Here is a 26,013-nt window from a genome sequence, read left to right as displayed (position 1 = left end):
CCTCCCCTACCCAAGCCTTGACCCTTGGTTCCCCAACCCCTGACCCCAGTTTCCTCGGGAGACACGCAAGTTCAACCACGGCTCCCTCAGACAGGAGGTTGGGGACTTTTGCGTGCAGATCCACCGGGGGGGATGGAGAGGGGAGTTTCTCTGTCTCTTTTCCCAATCCAGGAAGTTCTTCCTGGTGTCTGGCTGCAAGCCCTCTTGCTGCACCAGGAGCCCCACTTGTGCCAGGTCCCCAACCCCGGCATCTGATGTGAATCCATCCTTGATGCTCTCTGGTCCCAGCACGCTTCCCTGGCTGGACAAGAGAGGAGGCAGATGGGTGGGCACCCCACCCGTGCACCCCTGTCCCCCAGCGTACGCCCCTGCCTGGATGCTTCCCTGCAGCCTGCTGCCCCCAGGCCGGCTCCCCAGTGGGTGTTTGCAGTTGGACACCCTCCCTGCTGCCTGCCACCGCCCTCCTCCCCAGGCCTCAGCCGCCGGCCAGCCCCCTCCCCGCCCCCCCCTCCCGTCCCCTGCTGCCTCCTCAGCAACCTCTCCTCCTCCTGGCAGAGCGTCCAGCCCCTGCCTGCTCCTCCCCAGGTCCCAGGCGCCTCTGGCAGGAGCCTCCCTCTCTCCCTCCCTCCCCCCCTCCCTTGGCCGCTAGCTCCTCCCCTCTCCTGCTCCTCTCCCCATTCACCCCATCCCTGCCCCGACTCTGCAGACATGAGGGTCTTGGCCTGCCTCCTCGGTGAGTGACCCTTCTCCTCGGGGACTCGGGCCTGGGCCCCACCCTCTGACCCCTGAGCTCACCCACTGGAGAGCCTCAGACTTCCAGGGCCTCATCCCTGTTGCTTGGGGGATACAGGACATCTGGCCCTCCCTTGCCTGATCCCCCAGGGACCCAGCCTCTGGCACCGCCGTCCTACCCTCTTAGGAGCCCCAGAGACCTACCTCCTACCCCCCCACCCCCGCCCCACCAGCCCTGATCCTGTGGGGGGTCACCCATCATTTGACCTTTAGTCAGGCCCCTGGGGGAGTGCAAAGGGCCTGGGTGCCTGCCCTGAGGCATCTGGGGCCCCGCCCACCTCAAGGACCTGAACCTCGCCAGGCCCAGGCCCTCGACCCAGAGTCCTGCTTCCCAGCGGCAGGGTTTCTGGTTCAGAGGCATGAGGCCTCACTCTGTCCACCCCTCCAACCTCCCTTCCAGTGGCTCTGATGGGGATCCAGGCTGTTGGTAAGTGGCCCCAAACACTTCTTCCATCTGGCCTCACTCAGCTGCAGGCCCACCCCGTGCCCAGCCTCACCCTCCAATGGGACCCTGTTCGCCCCCATCCGCCTGTGACCTTGGGCACCACTTCCCCCAGGACCACCTGGGCGACAGCCTCCTGCTTCCTACGGGGCACCACTGCTCCCCTGGGTACCCAGGAGTTGGGCTCCCCGTTAGCGGCCAGGACACTGGCCTCCCGGTGATGCCCTGCAGGACAGCCCCCAGCCCGTACCCTCCCCCTGGCCCCAGGGTCTCCAGGACATCACAGCCTTTCCTCTGTCCTCCCCAGAGTGGCTGCGTCTGGCCGATGGCCCCCACGGGTGCGCGGGCCGCCTGGAGGTGTGGCACGGCGGGCGCTGGGGCACCGTGTGCGACGATGGCTGGGACCTGAGGGATGCTGCTGTGGCCTGCCGCGAGCTGGGCTGTGGGGGCGCGCTGGCTGCCCCTGGAGGCGCCTTCTTCGGGGAGGGCGCGGGGCCCGTGTGGCTGAGCGAGCTGGCCTGCCGGGGCGGTGAGCAGCAGCTGGGCCTCTGCCCCCACCGCGGCTGGAAGGCCCACATCTGCTCCCACGAGGAGGACGCAGGCGTCGTCTGTGCAGGTAAGGGGCCCTCGACCCCCTCCAAGGAACATTGCTTCAGAGACGACCCCAGGGACACAAGTCCTCAGTCCAGTAACTCTGAGAATCCAGAAGTCCAGACACCCCACCCCTGACACCCCCTGCAAAGCCAGGACTTACCACTACCTTGGAGGGTTCCTGCCTCACTCAGGGCCTGCCCTCTTTATAGCATCTGGGGATCGCATGGCGGGGATATTGAGTAATATCTTCCAAACTGTGGGGGAACTTTGAGACCAATAAAGAAAGCAGTAAAGAACAACTATGAAGTTTACTGTGGGGAACTCATACAGGCAGGATGGATCTGGTGGGCAGTGATCCATTTATTTGCAGCTGTGCTGCACACCACCGCAAAGGGTGCAGGAAGATTTAAAGGGGCCAAGGCTAGAGACAGAATCTGAGTGCCAAGGGAGAAGTATGTTTTCCTTCCCCCAGGGGGTCTTATGACCATCATTCTTCATGGACCATTAATCCTCTATGTCAGCAAAAGGCATCCTTCCTGTTTTCGTATCAGACGAAGGCAAGGGTAAAAGTTGATAGGGAACCTCTCTGGCTTGGGCGTGTTCCTCGTGAGTGGGACAAAGCTCAGCCAGGCAAAGAGGGGAGGGGGCGGGGCCGCAGGCCTGAGATGGGGCTGACAAAACAGAGCCAGTGCGGTCCAGCCACACGCTGCTCTCCCGAAGGTCAGCGTGTGTCGGACTCCAGGGATTGGGACGACTCACCTTCAGTCCTGGATGGGGACCCCTGGCCGGGGCTGTCTGGGGAGCTGAGCCCCGGCCCTGAGGAGGCCCCGGTGATGCCTGGTGAGCCCCCCCCACATGTGCCCTGTCTCCAGCTTCGGCTGTGAGGGAGAAGGGACAGAGGCCCGTCTCCTCCACAATCCCGAGGGCCCCCGCCAAGGCCCCCTTCGGACCCCTGGGGACTCTCGGGACTGACCTGCGGCCCCAGGAGGTGCAGCTGCCGATCTCCCTCCCTGCTGTCTCCTCACCCAGCCCCCCGCCCAGCCGGGACCCCCCAGAGCGGCTCCCGGAAGAAGAGCCCCCGGCCGCCCAAGCCCGCCAAGTCCACTAGGGCCCCTTTGCTGACTGCCGGAGCCCCCCGCCAGGGTAAGTCCGCGCAGGCCTCCCCTCTGCAACAAATCTGGATGGGGTGAGGCGCTAGGCCCCGCTGGACCAAACTGGGACCCCCCCCCCCAGGTATGCGGGGGCACTGCATCCCCCGGGGATTCACAGTCAGGCCCAGGCTCCCCACCCGGTCAGGAGACCCGGGTGTCCACTCCCGGGACCCAGGCCCTTGGCCTGCTCAGATCCTGGCTCTCCCCTTAACAGCCGGCTGGCAGGCCCATCTCAGGCCACTGACCACCCCCCCACCCCACCCCCGCGGCTTGAATCCGCGTATCCCCAGCTGCCTCGCACGAGGCCCCTGACTGCCCCTCTCCCCGCCCGCCCGCCAGAGCGGCTGCGCCTGGTCTCCGGCCCCCACGGGTGCGCCGGCCGCCTGGAGGTGTGGCACGGCGGGCGCTGGGGCACGGTGTGCGACGACGGCTGGGACCTGCGGGACGCCGCCGTGGCCTGCCGCGAGCTGGGCTGCGGGGGTGCGCTGGCCGCCCCCGGCGGGGCCCGGTTCGGCCCGGGCGCAGGGCCCGTGTGGATGGACGACGTAGGGTGCGGAGGCGGGGAGCAGGCCCTGCGGGACTGTCCCCGAAGCCCCTGGGGCCGGAGCAACTGTGACCACAGCGAGGACGCAGGACTGGTCTGCACCGGTATGTGCCCGCCTCTCCAGACCCCTCCCCCAGGGCCACGCCCCCTCCCCGCTCACCGAGGTCTCAACTTTAAGGAGCTCTCTAATCCCCTTCCTTCCCCCCTCCCTCTCTTCTTCCCTCCCTCCCCCTCCCTCCCCCCTCCCTCCCTTCCTTACTCCCTTCCTCCTTTCCTTCTCTCTCTCCCTCCTTCCTTCTTTTCACACTCATTAAGCCCCATCCACACCGGGCACAGACCCAGTTCTCACTCTCCTGACTTTTAGGAGGCAGGGGTGGCCCACAGGTGTGGGGTAGGAAAGTTCAAGGGCTGCACCCACTAGAGGAGCCTGCCCGCCTACCCGCACAGGGGGCAGGAAATGTTTCAGTCGGTGGATGGGAAAGGGGAGAGGGAGCTACAGAGGAAGCTGGGAGCCAGCTCTGGGCCTCACCCCCACCTGCCTGGCCTGCTGGGTGGATGTCCTCGCCCCACCCTTCACGGATGCAGGACAGAAGCTCAGAGATGTAAAGCAGATGGCCCAGAACTTGACTGCCGTGTCTGTCCCACTACACAGATGGATCTGGGTATCTAGCGTGTAGGGTGTGGTGGGGATGGAGACCAAGGGGACACAGGTCGGGGCACAGATTGGTGGACCAGAGGCAGTGATGGTGGTGCCTCCGTGGGAAGCACATGGGGGCAGAAATGGGGCCTCTGAAGCCCAGTTCCCAGGAGGTGAGTTGAGTCTCCAGCCGGAGAAGAAGCTGTTGGGGAGAAGAAGTGAACCCCATTGAGGGGCCCGGGGGCTTGGTATCTTACCAACATCTCTGCTCCTCAGGGCAGCCCCATGAGGGAGCGTGTCACTCACAGCTGGGTGATGCAGGCAGGAGTATCTCTCCCTCTCTGGCCTGTCCTTTTCTCTAGACACCGACTGCAGGCTAGAGAGATGGACTCCACACTCCCCAGAGGTCACCCAACTCTCACCCCACAAAGACCCAACAGAAATGTACCCCCAAACCAACAAGAGGTTAACATCTAGACTAGTGGTTCTCAACCGCACTCCCCAGGTGATATGGAGACATTTCTGGTTGTCATGACTGTGTGGGGCACTGGGGGTGCTGCCGGCATCTGGGGGGTGGAGCCCAGGGATGCTGCTGGACATCCTACTGTGCACAGGACGGCCCCTCACAGCAGAGAATGCCCTGACCCCCGTGTCAGGGGCGCTAAGGCTGAGAAGCCCTGCTTTACAGGCTGGGGAAGGCAGCTGGGGAGTGGGGACCTGCCTGGGGAGGTGGGTGGAGGGCATCAGGGCCAGCGTCCCCAGGGCTCATCCCTGGGGAGGCAGGGGCATGGGGGGCAGTGGATAGACCAGAGTTGAACTCTTGGAGAGCGACTTCCCAGCTCAGAGTCTGTCCCTCACTTGCAAACTGAAGATGGAATGGCTGCTTTCCAGCCCCATCTTGGGCGTGAAGCGGGACACCACACATAGCCTGTACCCGCTCACCCATCCTAGTCACCTGAGCATGAGGCTTATATCCACTCACCCATCCTAGTCACCTGAGCATGAGGCTTATATCCACTCACCCATCCTAGTCACCTGAGCATGAGGCTTATATCCACTCACCCATCCTAGTCACCTGAGCATGAGGCTTATATCCACTCATCCATCCTAGTCACCTGCGTGCATAGCTCGCTACCTGCTCGTCCATCCCAGTTTCCTGCGTGCGTGGCCTAAAGCTGCTCATCTGTCACAGTTTCCCGTCTCTCTGTTCTCCCTCTCCCCACGTCCAGGCCCGGCCCCCAGGCTGCGTCTGGCAGACGGCCCCCACGGGTGCGCGGGCCGCCTGGAGGTGTGGCACAGCGGGCGCTGGGGGTCCGTGTGTGACGATGCCTGGGACCTACGGGACGCCGCTGTGGCCTGCCACGAGCTGGGCTGCGGGGCCGCGCTGGCTGCCCCTGGAGGCGCCTTCTTCGGGGAGGGGGCTGGACCCATCCTCCTGGACGATCTTCGCTGTCGGGGAAACGAGACGGCCTTGCGCTTCTGCCCTGCGCGGCCCTGGGGCCAGCATGACTGTCATCACCGGGAGGACGCTGGGGCCGTGTGTGACGGTGAGGGGGCCCTGGGGGAGAGGCCAGAGCTGGGGCGTCTCGTGTGTTTTCCGGAGGTGTACCCCAGGACCCCGCACTCCCTCCGTCCAGCAGCCCACCTGCCGCATGTCTTGCTCATCGTGAAACCTCAGTCTCCATCGGGGGTCCTGGGGTGGCAGGTGTGGGGAACTGCCTGTAGCACAGCAGTGGGTGGTGGTCACCTCTTCCCTCTCACGCCCCAGGTATGCCTCTGGGATATGTCCCTCCCACGGCCCCCGCAGTGGGCAGCAACAGCTCCAGGCCCAGGGAAACTGCATCCAGGCCCCCGCCCCCCACGGTGAGCCAGGCTGCACGGATAGCAGGCATTTCACCTCCGCCCGCTTCCCCTGCGGCCCCTCAGGAGCCTGGGCCGGAAGCTGGTGAGTCCCTCCTGCTCCCCGCACCCCAAATGTGGGGCTTAGCTGCTGCTGCTTTTTTTTTAAGATTCTTTTCCCATGTAGGCCATTGCAGAGTACTGAGCAGAGCTCCCTGTGCTATACAGTAGGGCTTATTACCTCTTTTATGTATAGTAGTGTGTATATGTCTATCCCAAGCTCCCGATTTATTCCTCCTTCCCCTTATCTCCTGGTAGCCATGTTTGTTTTCTATATCTGTGACTCTACTCCTGTTTTGTAAATAAGTTCATTTATACCCCCTTTTTTAGATTCCACATATAAGTGATATCATCTGATATTTGTCTTTCTGTGTCTGACTTATTTCACTCAGTATGACAATCTCTAGGTCCATCCATGTTGCTGCAAACAGCATTATTTTGTTCTTTTTTGTCGCCGAGTAGGGGTTTAGCTTCTGTTTCCTGCCCCTCCGCCACTCCCCACAGCCCCCAGGTGCCTCCTTCACTGCCTCAGAGGTCTCGGGGAGAGGGAAGGGTGGAGGGGAGGAGACGGAGCCCACACGCAGAAGGCCCCTGCTTAGTCTAATGCTCTGCTCCAGCTGTCTTGAAACTCACAGGGCCGCCTCCTTCTCGCAAGTATCGAAAGAACTAGTCAGTGATGTTGTTTTAAAATACAGGCTTTAGGGACTTCCCTGGTGGTCCAGTGGTTAAGACTCTGCGCTTCCACTTCAGGGGCCACAGGTTGATCCCTGGTTGGGGAACTATGGTCTCACATGCTGTGTGGTGCAGCCAACAGGTGAGACCACTGTCACTGCAGAGATAGTTGGTTTCTCACAATTCCCAAGAGGAGGGGGCACAGCCCGCACATGACGCAGGGCCACACGGGAAGCACCAGGGTCCAGCAGGAGGCAGAGGGAGCGAGGGGCGACGGTGGGCAAAGCCTGGAGTGTGGCTTCATGGGGAGGAATGGACAAGGCAGGGTGAGATGACTCCGGATGGGCTGGTTTACATCATTTCGGCGGGTTCTGGAGCGTAGCCGCTGCTCCTGGTTGTCGGGTACATGCCCTGGGGTGATGGGGCAGGTGGATGATGGCTGGAGTGTGTGAGCCTGACAGGAGGTGGTGGGTGAGGGCTCTGGGTGGGTTGGTTTCATATGAAGGGCACACTCCAGTGGTTTCCTGTCTCTGGGAATCAGCAATCCCTCCAGTGTCAGCAAGGCCCCGAGATGTCAAAGCATCAGGTACCGCAAATAAAAAGCCATGATTAATACAGCCATCTCCTCAAGGCTGCCGAAGGCTGAAAAAGTGGGAACTTGATCGCTATTAGCTGAGGCCTGCTTCCCCTTTTTCTGAATAATAATAATAATGATGATAACAGCCGCCATAGACTCAGCTGTCACTGGCTCACATGACCAGTGCTGGTCCTTCATCAGGTAAAACTACCAGCCACTGGCAGGGTAGGTACCGTCTGGTTTCCACGTTACAGACGAGGCCACGCAGCTAAAAAGTCTGAAAGGCAGGACTCCAATGAGGGCAATTTGTTCCACAGCCCACTTTCTTTATTTTTTAAAAATCATGGTAAAATATACACAACGTAAAATTGACCATTTTAACAACTTTTTGTTTTTCTGGCTGTGCCACACGGCACGCGGATCTTACTTCCCCGACCGGGATCAAATCTGCGCCCCCTGCAGCGGAAGCGCAGAGTCCTAACTATCGGACTGCCAGGGAAGTCCCATTTTAACCATTTTAAAGCATATAGTTTAGTCGTGAAAAATACACTCATCATGTTGTGCAGCCATCGCCACCACCATCTCCAGAGCTTCTTCGTCATCCCGAACAGATAGCCCAGACCCATTGAACACTCACTGCCCTCCCCTCCATCTCCCCAGCCCCTGGCACACAGCATTGGATTTTCTGTCTCTGTGAATTTGCCAGCCAGGCACTGCGTGTAAATGGAATCGTATAGTATTGGACCTTTTGTGTCTGGCTTATTTCACAGAGCATAATGTTCTCCAAGTTCATCCGTATTGTGGAGTGTGTCAGAATTTCTTTCTTTGTAACGGCTGAATCGTATTCCATCGTATGGATGGACAACATTTTGCTTATCCATCCCATTCGTCCATTGATGGACGCTCGGGTTGTTTCCACATTATTGCTCTTGTGAATAATGCTGCTGTGAATGTTTGCGTACAGGTATCTGACTGAATGCCCATTTCACCTTATCTTGGGTGTATATATCCCTAGGAGTGGAATTTCTGGATCATATGGCAATTCTGAGTTGAGCTTTCCAAGGAACCACCCTTTACCCCTGACTTTTTTTTTCTTTTTTTTTGGCGTGCCGCGAGGCTGGTGGGATCTTAGTTCCCCAACCAGGGATTGAACCCGGGCCTCGGCAGTGAAAGCACGGAGTCCTAACCACTGGACCACCAGGGAATTCCCTATCCCTGACTCTTTATTCCTGTGCCTGATGCAGACGATGGCACAGCACAGGCCTGGATAAACACTTGCTGCTGGGAAGGAAGGGTGGATGAATGGAAGGAAGATGGAGCGAAGGTGGAGGAAGGTCTGACTCGAATTCTTTGGGTCTCTCCCACCCCAGGGTCCCCCCAGCTGCGCCTGGTGGCCGGGCCCAGCAGGTGCTCAGGCCGGCTGGAGGTGTGGCACGGTGGGCGCTGGGGGACCGTGTGTGACGACAGCTGGGACCTGCGGGACTCGGCTGTGGTCTGCCGGGAGCTGGGCTGCGGTGGACCTCGGCAGCCAGACCCTGCTGCCGGCCGCTTTGGCTGGGGCGCTGGCCCCATCTGGCTGGACGACGTGAGGTGTGTGGGGACCGAGGCTTCCCTCGCTGACTGCCCTGCCGCTCCCTGGGGGAAGCACAACTGTGCTCACAACGAGGACGTTGGAGTTACCTGCACTGGTAAGGAGGCCCTGGCCATTCGCTGGCTCCGGGAGGGCTTCCTGGAGGAGGGAACAGGAACTAACATTGGCACTAACATCGATTGAGCGCCCACCTCCTAAGCCCCCGCCCGTGACCGTATTCACACCTCACGATGCGTCCAAATTGGTGGATGTTATGCCCATTTTACTGATGAAGACGCTGAGGCACAGAGAGATTACACAGCAGCTAAGCGGCACAGCTGGGATTCTTCCTCCTCTTCTTCCCGCCAAGAATCAAGAAAGTCTCCCACCTAGAGGGAAGCTGAAAAGGAAGAGGAAAGGAAGCAGGCATGGGGCACCGGGAGACGGCAAAAAGCCCATGTGACGGGAGGGCCACTTGAAGTAGACTCAGGCTTGGCCCGTGTTCATTCATTTGCCGTTATTTATCCAGCGCCAGACACTGAGCTAGGTATTGGGTCCTCAGAATGCAACGAACGCAACCCTGGCCTTTGAGAGGCTCACAGTTCACTGTGAGAAAGAGACGCCCTGACAAATCGCTGGAAACCCGTGTGACACATTATCATTTGGGAGGTCCCCAAGACCACCCTCGGGTTCCATAGTTTTCTAGAAGGATTCACAATCAGAAAAGCTGTCTCGCGGTCCAGTGGTTAAGACTTCGCCTTCCAATGCATAGGGTGCAGGTTCAATCCCTGGTTGTGGAGCTAAGATCCCACATGCCTCGCAGGCAAAAAACCAAAACATAAGACAGAAGCAATGTTGTAACAAATTCAGTAAAGACTTTTGGGCTTCCCTGGTGGCACAGTGGTTGAGAGTCCGCCTGCCGATGCAGGGGACACGGGTTCGTGCCCCGGTCCGGGAAGATCCCACGTGCCGCGGAGCGGCTGGGCCCGTGAGCCATGGCCGCTGAGCCTGCGCGTCCGGAGCCTGTGCTCTCTGCAACGGGAGAGGCCACAACAGTGAGAGGCCCGCGTACCGCAAAAAGACTTTTAAAATGGTCCATATCAGGACTTCCCTGGTGGCACAGTGATTAGGAATCTGCCTGCCAATGCAGGGGACACGGGTTCAATCCCTGGTCCGGGAAGATCCCACATGCTGTGGAGCAGCTAAGCCCGCTCTCCACAACTGCTGAGCCCGCGAGCCACAACTACTGAAGCCCACATGCCTACAGCCCGTGCTGTGCCAGAAGAGAAGCCACCGCAATGAGAAGCCCGCGCACCGCAACGAAGAGTAGCACCTGCTCGCTGCAACTAGAGAAAGCCCGAGCGCAGCAACGAAGACCCAACGCAGCCAAAAATTTAAAAAGTCAGTTGAGGGAAGAGGCATGTGGGGCTGGGTCCAGGAGAGACCCTTGTGGAGCTTCCTCACTTAATTCTCCCAGCGACGACGCAGGACAACTCACGTGAAGTATTGCCAACCAGGGACGATCTCCCAGCCTTGGCGTCAGAGTGTTTATAGGAGCGCAGTCATGAGATGTGGCTGGTGGCCCACTGGTGGCCCGTTAAGTCACAGTGTTAGCAGAGATGATTTAGGTGGCCCTGGCCCCACAGGGAAACAACACACTCTTACCAGGCAGGACGTTGAAAGGGCTTGGAGCTTCCCCCTTCCCCCCGGCAGCCAGGGGCAAAGGGCCAAACCTTTCTTTGGACAAGATTAACCCTTATCCTGCATCAGTAACCCTTGGCATTGCCCATGGTGTCTGCCGCCTTCCCTGTGCTGATCAGAAAGATGTAAGGTGAGCCGTGGCAGCTGGGAGGATGGAGTCAACCATTCTGCCTGAAGCTAAGGCACTTTCCCCTTTCCCTCCCCTCCTGAGGGCCACGGGAGCCACAGAAGGGTTTTGAGCTGGGCAGTGGCCTGGTACCACCCTGGTGGGGCGGTGAGTGCTTCCCCCCACACACGGGGTGTGGGGGAAGACCAGTCAGAGGGTACAGGAAGCCAGGCAGTGGCTGGGCAGATGGAGAGGATGGGTCAGTGTGACGGGGTGAAGGGGGGCAGTCACATCATGATTGTAAGTGCCCAGAGGTGGGATGGTGCCGGCTGTGGCTGGCCACCGTATGCCCAGGTCTGGCACAGGGCCTGGCTCGTAGGAGATGCTTTGTAAACGTCTATGATGTGAATGAATGCATGGGAACTTGGTGGTTGTCTGTAGGGGGAGATGAGAGAGGACAATCACGGTGTCTGCTGTCTCCCCTGTCCTCCCCTCCTGTCTGCCAGGGACCCCCGGCCTGGACTCCATCTCAGACCCCTTCAGTTGGAGCTGGATCCCTGGCCTGGGTAGAGATCCAGACGCCTGGCTCCCGGGGGAGCTGGCCACCAAGCCCTCTGCGAGGCGGATCCCCAGCGTTCCTGAGAAAACCACCACCAAGGCCCCAGGGAAGATACCCAAAAGCACAAAGAAGTGGGTGACCAAAAACGCAAAGAGACCGACCACTCAGCCCGCCGTGATACCAACCGCTAAGCACTCCAGGGCCACGGGCACCCAGAGTCCCCCAGAACTGACCTCACTGACCACCACCACTCCGACCACTGAGGCCTCCCGAAGACCGACCTCCGCGTTTACCACCAGGCTGACCACGGAGGACCCTCACAGGCTGACCTCACACACCACTGAAAGGCGGACTCCCCGGGTCCCCCGGGAACGGACCTCTAAGACCCTGGCAACACCGACCACCCAGGGCCCCCGAGAACTGACCTCTGAGGCCACCATGGAGCCATTGGCCGAGATCCCAGGAGTAGGTACTCCAGAGTCCTCCAAAGACCCAGCCCCCTCCCCCACTGGGGCATCAGGTGAGAGGAAGGAACGTGGAGGGTGAGGCTGACCCCTCCTAACCCCTGCTGACCCCTCCTGATCTGGGCTGTCTACCAGCAGGCCTGTTCCGGGTTCGTCTGGCTGATGGGCCCAACCGGTGCGCCGGACGGCTGGAGGTGTGGCACGCTGGACGCTGGGGGACAGTGTGTGATGACAGCTGGGACCTGCGGGATGGCATGGTGGCCTGCTGGGAGCTGGGCTGCGGAAGGGTTAGGCCCCGAGTGGGCAAAACCCACTACGGCCCTGGCACCGGGCCCATCTGGCTGGATGACGTGGGCTGCAAGGGAAGTGAGGCCTCGCTGAGCGACTGCCCCGCTAGGGCGTGGGGACAGCACAACTGTGACCACGAGGAGGACGTGGGGCTCACCTGCACTGGTACGGCGGGGGGCGGGGGCTCAGTGGCCAAGGAGTCAGGGTGGCATGGGGGTGGGGACCCAGAGTCACTCCAGGAGATTCGGGAAGGGGACTTCGGAGCAACAGCAAGGACCTCTGAGCCGGGTCGGGGCTGTCCCCTTCCCCAATTTCTCCCAAGGCTATGCAGATGAGGAAGACTATCCCCCCTGGACCTGGGACCCCACCTCAGGAGAGGACCTGGCCAAGGGGACCACCGCGGCAGCGGTGCCTGCACACGCTCTCCCCTGGGGCACGGCTGGGAGCACAGGGGCCCCCTCCCCAACGACGAGGCGCCTTCCAAGCACAGGTGAGGGGCATGGCCGGGGTGGGGAGGGGCCCTCCATAAACCTCTGTGCACCTCCCTGCCGGGCTTCCAGAAAGATCCTCCTAAATGAGCTGGCCTGGGTCTCAGAGACCCCAGACAGGTTTTCCTGGGCTCCAGAGACTCTAAGAACATTCCCTTCCTGGACTCAGCAGTAGCGCTGTCCTCCAGAGCCTAAAGGAGACCCATCCCCACGCCCTGCGGTGTGATTTGCGGAGAATCCGACCAGGCTCAGCAAAGCCCCGGCCCGCAGTCCTCCTGTAAACCAGCCGGGGCCTTGGGAGCCCGTGCCCCTCGATCCGGAGCCTCGACGGAAATCCCCCCAGACCTCACAGCCGAGGCCCACCCTGTCACCACGTTGTCTCCCCACCCCAGCCCCTCAAACCTGTTCTCCCAGCTCACGCTCTGGTCAGGGTCGGGCTATGGCTCAGAGGCGGGGTGGGGACATCCAGGTCGAGGGCTCTGTCCTCAGCCGGACCCCCTTCCTCTGGCCAGTGGGAGCAGCCTCCAGCCCCTCAGCTCTGTCCCTCTCTGCCCCTCCGCCTCTGTCTCGCTGTCACCTGCTTCCCTCCTTCCATCTCTGCTGCCAGGGGCCTTGACCCCCCTCAGATGTTGCCCATTTCTCTACCTTCCTCATTGTGTGTGTGTGTGTGTGAGATCTCTGTCCTATCCGTGCGCAGGGTCTCTCTTGATCACCCTCTGGTCCTGTTTCTCACATTCTCTCTCTCTCTCTCTCTCTTTTTGGCCTGGCCTGTGTGGCACAGGCAATCTTAGTTCCCTGACTAGGGATGAACCCGCGCCCCCTGCAGTGGAAGCGCAGAGTCTTAACCACCAGACCCGCCAGGGAAGTCCCAAAGGAATTTATTTTACTTTTTAATTTTATTTAAAAATTTTTATTTATTTATTTTTCCCTTTCAATTTCTCACCCTCCTCATCTCAAACACTTTTTTTTCACCGCCCATTTCTTTCTCATCACCTTTCTAATTTTTTTTCTTTCCTTATCAAGTTCATACTCGCATCATTTCTATTTCTCTCTTTATTTCCCCACAGTCAACTTCTCTTCATCTTTTCCCCTCTGCGTCTGGCTCTTTTTTCTTTCATTTTCCATTTCTCACTCCCCCACCCCCAACCCGTATCTATTTCTCACTGTACTTCATGGCCAGTTTCTCTTCATCTCTTCTCCTGTGTCCTCCTCTTTTTATTTACATTTTCAGTTTCTCACGCTCATTGTCTCTGTTTCTCACTATTTTTTTTTTAATTTTTTTTTTTGTTTTTTTTTTTGCGGTACGCGGGCCTCTCACTGCTGTGGCCTCTCCCGTTGCGGAGCACGGGCTCCGGACGCGCAGGCTCAGCGACCATGGCTCACGGGCCCAGCCGCTCCGCGGCATGTGGGATCTTCCCGGACCGGGGCACGAACCCGCGTCCCCTGCATCGGCAGGCGGACTCTCAACCACTGCACCACCAGGGAAGCCCTGTTTCTCACTATTTTTCACGGTCGGTTTATCTTTTCAGCTCCGAGTCTCTTTTTTCTTTCTCTTTCTCTGCCCCTCCTCGTCTCTATGCCTCGTCAGCCTCTCTCACCATCTTTCTCATTTTTTCTCCAAGTCCACACCCCGTCACCGCTGTTTCTCCCTGTTTTTCACGGCCAGTTTCTCTTCCTTTCCCTTGAGTCTTCCTTTTTCTTTCACTCTCACCATCGCGCCCTCCGCTGCGTTTCCCACTCAACCTCCCCCCCACCCAGGGTCGGTTCTCCCCTCAGCTTTTCCTCCGTCTCCTCATCCTTCTCGCTGACTCTCCATCCTACCATTTCCCGCGTGGCGGCTTCTTCCCCCGGCTCTGCCGACCCCGTCCCCCCGCGACGACCGCTCTCTCCCCCCAGGTGTCGCCGCTTCTGCTCCATGTCCGCAGGACCCCGCCCCTCGCACCTTTTCCCGCGTTTTTCACACGCTCAGCACGCATGCGCACTCCGAGGGCCTCTGCGAGAGGGGCGGGGCCTCGGATGGAGGGGCGGGCAGGGCAGACTTCAATCGCCCCGCGCCTTGTGACGTCACAGGCGCGGTGCGCCTCCTGATTGGCCGGCTGGCCCACGCCGCGGCAATAAAAGCGGGTGAAGAGGGCGGTGACCTCACAGAGTGGCGTCTGCCTCGGTCTGGGCTCATTCCGGCGGGGAGGGTAGGGGGGCGCGGAGCAGGCATTGGAGGTACGGAGATTTGGGGTGGGGGGCACCTGAGCTGTGAGTTAGGGCTCAGTTTCCAGAGGTGATGCTCCTCACCTGGCAGTGTGGCCAGGATTTCTGAGCTTTGTTCTCTGCAGCCCGGCGCCACCTCCCTTATCCCGTAGCGACCCCTCGTGGCGGAGAGGTCCGATGCTGGGCGCGAGGCACAAATAAATACAGAACTAGGAATTGCACGATGGAAATCTCAGGGGTAACGTGTACAACCTTAGTAATGGGAAGACTTGGAGGGAGGTGCGGGGTGGCGTGGGGAGAGGGGAAACGACAGACAGGAATTCCTATCCTCGTTAGCAAGGTGGCCTTGAAAAAAATGACTGCTTCTTTGAACCTCAGTTTCTTCCTCCGGAAAAAAACGAAAACCGGAGCTCCAAGGACCCTGGAAAGAGTCAAGGAGAGCTCACTGTGCCAGGCTCGCATGATTCCAACTGGGTGACATAGGTCCTGGTGTTGCCCCTGTGTTTCAGGTGCGGGGAACATGAGGCTCAGAGAAATTAAACTTTAACTTAGGAGCCATTATTGAGATCCATTTTAAACGATTTCACGCACAGTTTGCTTGTTGGATTGGAAAAGATTCTGGAATAACTGAAGTCATTGCAAGAGTGAATTCTGTAGTACAGCTCGCTGGGTTCCAGCTGTGGCTGCTCTGGGATTAGAACAACGAGCTGGGTGACCTCAGGTCCCAATCCAATGAGCAAAATGTGTGTGAAATCATTTAAAACCGCAAAACATTGGTTGTTAAAAGTTATTTACCGTAAATGAGCAACAGCTGCAGGATCCCAGGGACGGAGTGATTATTTCTAGTAGAGCAATTGGGAAAGACCTCGCAGAAGAGATGGCGTCATTTTCACCAGCAGACACCAGGAGGAAGGGGATTCTCAGAGGAGCAGAGGCTGGAGTTGAGAAAATTGCATTGCCTGTTTAGGGCACGTCGTCTCTGCTAGACTTTTAGCTGTCTTGTATTTGGCTATGTCAGTTTCTGTTGTTGCCATAACACGGCCACACATTAGGGGCTTAGACAACACACGCTTATTATTTTGCAGGTCTGGAGATCAGAAGTCCCACATGGGTATCCCTGGCTAGAATCAAAGTGTCAGTAGGGCAGGGCTGTGTTCCTTCTGAGGCTTGAGGGGAGGATCGTTCCCATGCCTTTTCTAGCTTCTAGAGGCCCCTCCATTCCTTAGCGCATGGCCCCTTCCTCCATTTTCAAAGCCAGCAATGCTGCATCTATCTCTCTGGTCCTTCTTTTGTCTTTACATCTTTGTCACTACAGCCGGGTTAGATTCTCTCATTTTAAGGATTTGTGTGATTAGATTGGGTCCACTTGGATTAACATAGGATAATCTCTTCATTTCAAGTTCTGGAGCCATAATCATATCTGCAAAGTCCCTTTTGCCAGGAAAGGTAACATATTCACAGGTTCTGGGGATTAGGGCTTGGACATCTTTGGGGAGCGTTATTCTGTCTACCACGGGATCTATGTTGTAGAGACTTAGTAGAGACTTTTTACATACTTGTTGAATGAATGAATGAATGAATGAACCAGTGAGAGACCGCTGTGTAAGTCTGGAGAGAGTGTACAGGAGATGAAGCTGGAAGCTTATGAAGGTTGAATTCTCACTTTCCATTTCACTGAAGCAAAATTTCTTGAGGCTTCCTGGATGATGGAATTTGGAGACGCAGACATTAATTCATGTCTGAAATGTTTGCTGTGTGGCAGGCATGAGTACTAACCCCTGGGAACATAGCAGTGATGAGCACAGCAAGGGAGGGGGAAGGGAGGGCTAAGTGTTATAATTTAAAATAGGATGATCAAGAGATGACTTACTAAGAAAGTGCCATTTAAGTGACAACCTCAAGAAGGAGAGGGGGGAAGCCATGCAGATATCTGTTTGGAGAGTGTTCTGTAGAGAGCGGACAGCACATGCAAAGGCCCTGAGATGGGCGTGTGCTTAGCTGGTTCAGGAAACAGCAGTAAGGTCAGTGGGGCGGAAGTGAAGTGGTTGATGGGGATGATGGCAGGAGGTGAGGTCTGTGGTCCATTGTAAAGACATCTGCTGTGATGGGGAGCCTGGAGGGAGCTAAAGGAGCCTTCCAGACAGAGGGAGCAGCATGTGCAAAGGCCCTGTGGTGGGACCTTGGGAGACGGGCAAGAATGCTGGCCTGGCAGGAGTGGAGTGAGCCAGGCAGGGGGAGAGTGATCGGGGATGAGGCCCGTGTCTGGGTTTTATTCTATGTGCAGAAACCCTTGGCATTTTAAGCACTTTAAGTTATGGAGGATGTGATCACATGTGTATTTTCTTTCTTTTTTGGGGGGGTGGGGGGGCGCGCCTTGTGGCATGTGGGATCTTTGTTCTCTGACCAGGGATCACACCCATGCCCCCTGCAGTGGAAGAGCAAAGTCCTAACCACTGGACCGCCAGGGAAGTCCCCCACATGTGTATTTTCAAAGCATTCGCTCAGGATGCCGCAGGGGAGTGGATGTAGGTGTAAGAGTGCATGCAGGGAGACCAGGAGGTCCATGCAGACATGACGGTGGCCTCAACAGGGGTGGCAGTGGAGACTGAGAGAAGTGCAGGTGTTCAAGCTACGTTCCGGGGGTTGAGCTGGTAGGTTCGAGTGATGCCTACCATCGAGTGAGGTAGGGGATGGGGACCCGCCTTTTACTGGACCAGGGAACGCTGCGGGGTGGGTGCACAGGATCCAGAGTGGGGATCTTAAGAGCTCCATTAGTGATGCGTTCGACACACCCAAGTGGAGATATGAGATATGCAATCCTGGAGCTCCAAGGAGTGCCTGGGAGGAGGGAATTTGCAGCTGCGGGAATGGATGAGGCTATGCAGATGGACAGCCATGTCTAATGGAGTTTCCACACCCAGTGGGGAGGTGGGATGACTCATGGACTCGGGATATCGCTGTATGTCATGGCTGCGCAGAGGGGAGGGCATCCAAGATTAAATGCCAGATTACAGGCTTCCCTGGTGGCGCAGTGGTTGAGAGTTCGCCTGCCGATGCAGGGGACACGGGTTCGTGCCCCGGTCTGGGAAGATCCCACATGCCGCGGAGCGGCTGGGCCCGTGAGCCGTGGGTGCTGAGCCTGCGCATCCGGAGCCTGTGCTCCGCAGCGGGAGAGGCCACAACAGTGAGAGGCCCGCGTACAGGGAAAAAAAAAAAAATTAAAATGCCAGATTACATTTAGAGGTTGCATGGTAATAAGAGCATCAATAATAGCTAATATTCATTGAATAATCTCCGTGTGCCAGGCACCATCTAAGTGCATCCCGTGTTTGTTTGTTTTTGGCCGCAACGTGTGGCCTGTGGGATCTTAGTTCCCCGACCAGGGATCGGACCCAGGCCCCCTGCAGTGAAAGTGCAGAGTCCTAACCACTAGACCACCAGGGAAGTCCCCAAAGTGCATACCATGGTTTAACTCACCTCCTCCACGTGGAACATTATGATATGAGTACTATCCTTGTCCCCATTTTATAGGTAGGGAAATTGAGGTCCAGAGAGGTCAGGACAGCGTAGGGCAGAGCTTGGATTCAAACTGCAGAATTCACACTCATAACCACTCCAGCCACGGAGACTGGGAAGAAGCCTGTGATAGAATTAGCTCTGAAGAACCCAGGAAGCACAGAGCAGGGTGTAACTTCCTCAAGGGGAAGCAGGGAGTGACCTTGGAATCAAATTCTAAATAAAAGCTCAACAGGGAAGGAGTGAGGTGCGACCCAGGAGATCTACCCCCAGAGGGAAGATGTTGCTGCTCAGAAGCAGATAGACCTGCTGGGTCTGAAACCCAGTGCTGCTCCTTAGCTGTGTGGCCTTAGGAAAATTCCTTGCCATCTCTGGGCTTCAGTTTGGTCATCTGTAGGGAAACTGCAGCTTCTTTGCCCACCAGCTCCCCATGAGATTGCCAAAAATTTAAAATGTCTCTCAGCGGCAAGGATGAGGGATAAGGGTGGGCAGTTTGACAACATCTAGAGAGATGCCTTCCGCACGGCAGTCCCACAATTAGGAGTTGAGCAATTCCCACTCATGAAGAATCCACTGCAGCAAAACATTGGCCACAACCGAACCGCCCGTCCACAGGGGCATAAATAAATCGGCAGTTGTGTGTTCCTACGATAGAATGTTACACAAGGTTAAGAAAAAGAAGGAACTAGAGTTATATGCATTTAACTGAAAGGACAGCTTATCACTGGCCAGCCCTGTGACCCCATGGAGTAGGTGCCATTACGATACCCTTCGTACAGGTGAGGAAACAGAGTCGAGGAGAAGTGAAGTGACTTGCTCAGCCAGCTAGGAAGGAACACAGCCAAAAAGCAGGCTGTGAGAAGGTGTTTGCTGTATATATGTATATGTGCAGTCTTTCTGGTTGTAGGAAGCTAACACATGTGGAAACAATATAGCATTAGGGAGTCCCACCTGTATAGCTGAGGTGTAAAGGCATGCTTGGGAACTATTAACTAAAGGCTTCTCTGACAAAGGGAAGGGATGTGATTGGGCCTCGCAAGGGCTGTAACTCTGCAATGCTGCTTCCTTTTTTTCGATGTATATTTTAATTAAAAAATCTCATCGATCACACACTAATGGATCACGAATGAGAATGTGGCCATAACTTAGAGCACATTTTGAGTACACACGGACCCAGGGAGTACGCCTGCACTTGGTGGGCTGACATTTTAACAGGAAGACAGCTTCAGTTTGTGTTCTTGATGGAGTCCTCCTAAAACCCAGCATCTTGGAAAGAAATCTTCACAACACTGTTATTACTTAGTTCTCCCCGTATCTCTCAAGGTGGCGAGGATGGTTATGAGCCTTCCTGGACATGGGATACACCTTCAGGAGAGGTCCCAGCCAAGGGGACCCCCACCGCAGGCATACCTGGACCCTCTGGCACCGCTGGCACCATCAGGAGCCCAGGCCATCCCTCTCTAGCTCCAAGGGTCCGTGGGGATACAGGTGAGGCATGTGGCTGGGGCGAGGGGGCCAGGGTGTTTCTGTGGTGGGATGGAGAGGTGGACTCCAGATTTCCCCATGGTGACCCAACTCTCACCCTAGAAAGACCAGGCAGAAATATATCCTGAGACAACGGGTTATTATCTATACCAGTGGTCTTCAACTGGGGGCAACTGGCAACATCTGAAGACATTTTGGGTTGTCATGACTGGGAGCAGGGAGGCTACTGGTACCTGGTGGGTAGAGGCCAGGGATGTTGTTACACATCCTCTGGTGGACAAGGTATCACCCACAGCAAAGAATCATCCAGCCCCAGATGTCAACAGTGCCAAGGGTGAGAAACCCTAACCTATACCATGTAAGTCACTCTGACAAATAAGAAAATGATAGGAAATCCTATAAGAGAATGGGCAAAAGATACAAACAGGTGATTTGCAGAAGAGGAAGCCCAAATGCCCAACGAGTATATCTGGAAGTGCTCACATTCATCATGAATCAGAAAATTCAAATTAAAACAATGACGAGCATGGAAAAAAATTTGAAAGGTAGATAATACCAAGTGTAGGTGAGGGTGTGGGGAGACAGGCATCCCCACTGGCTGTAGCAATTCGATAAACACAACCTAGTGGTGTTTAGTGAAATTAAATATGATTATATGTTATTACCCAGCAATCCTGCTCCTAGATCTATATTCCAGAGAAATTCTTGCACAGGCTTATAAGGGAATATGTGTGAGGATGTATTAGGGAATTGGAGACAAGTTAAGCGTCCAACAGCAGGGTAACAAGGAAGAGAAATGCAGTGGTTACATGTGATGGAATTTTATGCAATAGCTAAAGCAATGATGAGCTATATACACAGCAACATGGTTAGGTATGAAAAACATAATACTGAGGGGAAGGTCAAACAGAATGAGATTTCCAGCAGCATATTATTTGCAGAAATTAAAAGCACAAACACAGAAATACACATACACTTATATATTAACATAAACACATCTATGCATTCCATATTGTTTAAGATCACACATATGTTTAAGGCCATATGTGAAACACACTAGAGTGGAGGTACCTATGGGAGAGGACGAGGGGATGGAGATTGGGGTTAAAGAGGAGAAAAAGTAAAATAAAACAAGAGAAGACATTGCAGGGACTATTAATGACAACGTACAGTGGGGTATGAGTAGCTTAGCTCTCTGCACCTTGGGTCTGAAAAATTAAAAATCAATACCACTCTAGGTTACTGAGTCCCTGTTCTATCGAACTAAGCTGAGATTCTTGAAATAATAACTAGGCACAGTTAACATTTATCAAGCAATATACCATGTGTCAGGCACTATTTTATGCACTTTATATGTATTATGCTTTAACATATTTATATGTTTTAATCCTCGTAGCAGCCACATGAGCCCTTCATGAATGATGTAAGTGCTATAATTGTTCCCATTTCAGTGATAAGAGAAATTGAGGCACAGACATCAATGACTATGGCAGTATAAATAATCATGAGAATGCTTGTCACGTGCTAGGCATTGTGTAAGTGCTCTGCACACACAGGATCTCTGAATCCTCATGATTACTCTACAAGGGAGGTATGTGGATATCTATGGTTTACAAATGGGGAAGAAACTGAAATTCAAGGCAGGTAAGTGACTTGCCCATGATTACCCAGCTAGGACGTAATGGAGCTGGGGTTTAAATCCAGGCAGCCTGGCTGGAGGCCAAGCCCTTTACTTAACTGCTCCTCTGACCCTGCAGGGGGACACGACGCACCTCAAAGACCCTGCAGAAAAGTGGAATTCTGTTGAGCTGTGCTGTTCAATATGGTAGCTACTGACACAGGTGGCTATTTAAATTTAAGTGAATCAAAAATTTGGAAAAGGAAGGACCTACTGTATAGTACATGGAATATACTCAATATTTTCTAATAATCTATAAGGGAAAAGAGTCTGAAACAGAATATGTATATATGTGTGTGTGTATGTATATATATCTGAATCACTCAGCTGTACACCTGAAACTAACACAACATTGTAAATCAACTATACTTCAATTTAAAAAATTTAAAAAAAGAAACCCATTCAAAGGTAAAAAAAAGAAAATTGAAAAAGGAAACATTCATTCATTCCTTAGTTGAACTAGCTACATTTCGACTGCTCAGAAGCCACAGGTGACCAGTGGCTACCATATTGGACAGCACCGAACATTTCCATGACTGAGAAAGTGACACTTAATGGCCTAGGCTCTGTATGTAAAGGACTTGGGTTCAGATCTTGTCCCTGGAACTTTCAAACTGTGTGTGACCTCGGGCAAGTTACTTACCCTCTTGGCCTTATTTCTCTCATCTGTAAAAAGTGCTTAAAATTCACATTTACCTGGAAGCAGGGCCTGGAAGAGGGTAAGCCTTCTCATTTTACTCGGGCCTAAAATTTGGGGGCATTCCAAACACTTAGTAATGAAGATAAATAAGATCTTAATACCATAGGTTAAAAAACAAATGAATGCAAAAACAATCCACGATGAACTAAATAAAATTTTAACTAGAGTCAGGATCTGACCTACCTCACCAGGATCTGACAGAGCCAGTTTTAGGGGGGATTCCAGTGAGGTAGGTCGGATCCTGTCTTGGATTAAAATTTTGACTTTTTGTTCATTGTAGATCTTTTGTATTAATTTTGATTGTTTAAAAATATGGCATAAAGAGATTTGTCTTGATTACTGAGATTACCCTTCAGATTCCCCCTCATGCTATGCACCGTCTCCCACTCCCCTCTCCCTCTTTATCTCCCTTCATCCCATCTCTGCCTTTCGGCCCCCTCTTGCATCCCAGGTACCCCTCCACATCCCACCTCCCCCCTGCCGCCCATCTCCGCATCTCCCAGAGGGGAGGACGCCAGGTGGCGCCTGGAGACATGGAGGAAGCGTGGAGGTGGGGCACTAGGGCGGATGAAGTCTGCCGGTGACCCGTGACGTCACAAAGCTTTCTGCCTTCCCATTGGTCAGCCCACCCCTAGGAGGCGGACCATGCCGCGGGATGGGCGGAGCAGACTGACCTCCGCCGGCCGTCTTTCCTCCAACAGGTTCACTGAGGAAACCGTGGCCCGAGCGACGGCTGCGGCCCACAGCGGCCAGGACTGCGCCCCCCACCACTTCCCCAGCTCCCTCCGCCTCGCCGGGGCCCCCGGGCCCTGTCCTGACCTCTGACTCCGCGCCGCAGCTCATCCCCACAGCAGCTTCAACGCCGGAGGTGACCTCTGACCCTCCCGCCACTTTGCCGCCCAGCCCAGACCCGGCCTCCTGGATGAACTCTCACCACACCTTGACAACCCCTGGCCTTACCTTGTCCACCCCTGATGCCACCGTGTTTCCAGCGCTGACCCCTGGGCTTTCACCCACTCCACCACCCACCATGCCCAAAGAACTGACCTCTGACCCCTCTGCACCGGCGGTGGTGACCCGCCTTTCCCCTACCTCAGAGCTGACACCAGAGTCTGACACAACCCCAGTCTGGGACACATCTCCATACCCCAGCACAACTCCAGAACCTTCTAGTTTCCCAGACCCTTCCACAAGTCCTCACCCCACTACCATCCCTCACTCCACCATGACCTCTCACCCTACCACGACCTCTCACCCCACTACCACCCTTTACCCCACCACGACCCCTCACTCTAAGACCTCTCACCCCACCACGACCTCTCACCCCACCACAACCCCTTATCCCACCATGACCTCTCACCCCACTGCCACCCCTTACCCCACCCCCACCCCTCACTCTACCACAACCTCTCACCCCACCACGACCCCTCCTCCCATCACCACTGCTCAACCTATCACAACCCCTTACTCAACCACAACCCCTCAACCCACCACGACCCCTTATCCCACCACGACCTCTCACCCCACCACAGCCCCTTATCCCACCATGACCTCTCACACCACCGCCACCCCCACCCCTCACTCTACCTCAACCCCTCACCCCACCACAGCCCCTCCTCCCATCACCAGTGCTCAACCTATCACAACCCCTTACCCAACCACAACCCCTCACCCCACCACGACCCCGCAACCCACCACAACCCCTCCTCCCATCACCAGTGCTCAACCCATCACAACCCCTTACCCTGCCACGACCCCTCACCTCACCACCACTGCTTACCCCACCATGACTCCTCACCCCACCTCAACCCCTATGGTCACTGCCAAGTCCCTTCTAACTTCCTTGGGAACAGAACTTCCCTTTCCCTCTTCAGCACCAACAGTCAAGCCCAGCCCACACCCCCGGTTGACCTTCACGGGGGCCCCTCACCCCTCCACGTCCCAGATGTGGAGCCTAGAGCCCTGTCCAGCAACAGAGTCCAGCCCCTGCAGGCCCTCTCCAGCCCCCAGCGTAGACACACTGTCCACTGAGAACTTCAAACCACCCACAAGCCCGAGCCCCAAAGTAACCTCTCCACCTACCCAGACTCCACACTCAGCCTCTGACCCCACTGTGACGCCTGACCTCCACCTGTCCCCTATGGCCCCCGCCTTGGATCAACCTCCCCCTGACCGCCTCACCCTAGGGCCAACTCCTGGTCAGAGCCCAGGCCCCCTTGGCCCATGTGAAGCCCCAGTGCCACCTGTAAGGGTCATGGCTTGTGATCCGCCTGCCCTGGTAGAGCTGGTGGCCGCTGTGAGGGATGTGGGTAGCCAGCTACAGAGGCTGACACAGGCTCTGGAGCGGGACCAGCAGGAGCGCCACGCCCTGGGACTGGGGTTGACCCAGCTGGTGGAGGCCGCCCAGGGTCTGGGGCAGCTGGGTGAGGTTGTAAAGAGACTGGCAGAGGTGGCCTGGCCCCCCAGCACACCTGCACCAACCACTACTACCCCAGAGGAGGAAGAGAGGCCTCTGCGGGGAGATGTGTGACCTCATCTGGGGTCTGAGGGACTTAAGACACTCCCAAACCCAAATAGGAAAACCAAAGTATCTAATTAAAAACAAAATGTGAATGATGTTTCTGGGGGACTAGAGGAGGTGGAATCACAAGATCTGTTTGTGAATACAACAGGCACCATGTGAGGTGGTGAGGATGGTGAGGACGATGGTGATAGTGGTGATGAGTATGATGGGGGTTATGATGATGAAGATGAGAATGGTGATAGTGATGGTGAGGATGATTATGATGATAATGGTGGTGGTGGTAATGAAGATCATGGTGATGCCTATCCTGATGGTAATGTGATAGTAATGATGAAAGTGATGATCATGATTGTGATGGTGATGATAATGGTGGTGATGGTGATGATGGAGATGATGGTGGAGATGATGGTGATGATGATGGTCATGAAGATCATGGTAATGACTATTGTAATAATGGTGGTGATGGTGATGATGGAGATGATGGTGGAGATGATGGTGATGATGATGGTCATGAAGATCATGGTAATGACTATTGTAATGATGGTGATGATGATAATGGTGATGATGGAGATGATGGTGATGAAGATGATCAGGGTGATGATGGCAGTGATGATCATGATGGCAGTGATAATGGCCATGATGAAGCCCCACGAGGGCAGAAATCTTTTGTCTTGTTCACAGATGTATGCCCAGCCCCTAGAACAGAACCTGACACCGACTGCACCCTCCATTAATATTTTTTGAATGACGAGTGCGTGATAATAATAACTAGTGTTCACTGGGCACCTCCTATGGGTCAGGCTCTGTTCTGAGGGCTTTGCGTGCATGATGTCATTTTACCTTCATGAACACCCACTGAGGAGGGTAATTTACCACAGCTCAGCAGGGGGAGGGTGAACTTTGGAGCCTAAACGCCTGAGTTTTGAGCCTTTGAGGGCATGACCCTGAGCCAGTTACTTCACTTCTTGGTCTGAGTTTCCCCATCTCTAAAAGGGAAAATAATAATAGTACGCACCTCAGGGGCTGCTGTGATGATGAACTGATAGATTAATACCTATGTGAGAGTGCTTAGCACAGGGCCTGGCTCTTGATAAGTGCTCAATATGTGATAGGTGTTATTGTATTTATCCCCATTTTACAGATCAGGGCACTGAGGCGCAGAGACATTTGGTTGTGTACCCCAGGTCACTCGGAGTGCGTAGTAGAGTCATGATTGGTACCCAGGCCTGTCTGACCCAGGGCCCTTGCTCAGAAGATATTACGTGCCCAAATCAGATTATCCTCGATTCAAGGCTGCCTCTTGGCTCTGGGACTCTAGCCGTTAATTTCCTTTCTCCAGCCTCAGTTTTTCCACCTGTACAATGGGGATAGTGGTCGTTCCTGCCTCCTGGGGTGGTTGTGAGGATTAGATGAGCTAGTGC

At 55.4% G+C, this 26,013-nt stretch overlaps 1 protein-coding gene across 1 annotated transcript; it reads left to right on the top strand.

The window, feature by feature from the left end:
- Positions 1-708: 708 nt before the first annotated feature.
- On the top strand, positions 709-24,676 carry SSC5D (scavenger receptor cysteine rich family member with 5 domains). Its single transcript, XM_060000859.1, has 14 exons — positions 709-733; positions 1,193-1,219; positions 1,542-1,850; positions 2,549-2,668; positions 2,858-2,971; positions 3,319-3,627; positions 5,390-5,707; positions 5,929-6,105; positions 8,679-8,996; positions 11,192-11,764; positions 11,847-12,161; positions 12,319-12,486; positions 19,529-19,693; positions 22,770-24,676. The coding sequence occupies exons 1-14, from the start codon at positions 709-711 to the stop codon at positions 24,596-24,598; spliced, it is 4,767 nt and encodes a 1,588-aa protein (XP_059856842.1). The 3' UTR covers positions 24,599-24,676.
- Positions 24,677-26,013: the final 1,337 nt, after the last annotated feature.

Source organism: Delphinus delphis, chromosome 20 (assembly GCF_949987515.2).
Source record: "Delphinus delphis chromosome 20, mDelDel1.2, whole genome shotgun sequence".
Classification (NCBI taxonomy): domain Eukaryota; kingdom Metazoa; phylum Chordata; class Mammalia; order Artiodactyla; family Delphinidae; genus Delphinus; species Delphinus delphis.
Note: the sequence above shows the minus strand (reverse complement) of the source record. Positions and strands in the feature narration are given on the sequence as shown.

What these genes read in the sequence shown, in the direction of transcription:
- SSC5D (XM_060000859.1), top strand. Translation starts at nt 709, where the DNA reads ATGAGGGTCTTGGCCTGCCTCCTCG. An exon ending in GATGGGGATCCAGGCTGTTG is followed by an intron (nt 1,220 to 1,541) that starts GTAAGTGGCCCC and finishes TGTCCTCCCCAG; the next exon opens with AGTGGCTGCGTCTGGCCGAT. An exon ending in GGAGCCTGGGCCGGAAGCTG is followed by an intron (nt 6,106 to 8,678) that starts GTGAGTCCCTCC and finishes CTCCCACCCCAG; the next exon opens with GGTCCCCCCAGCTGCGCCTG.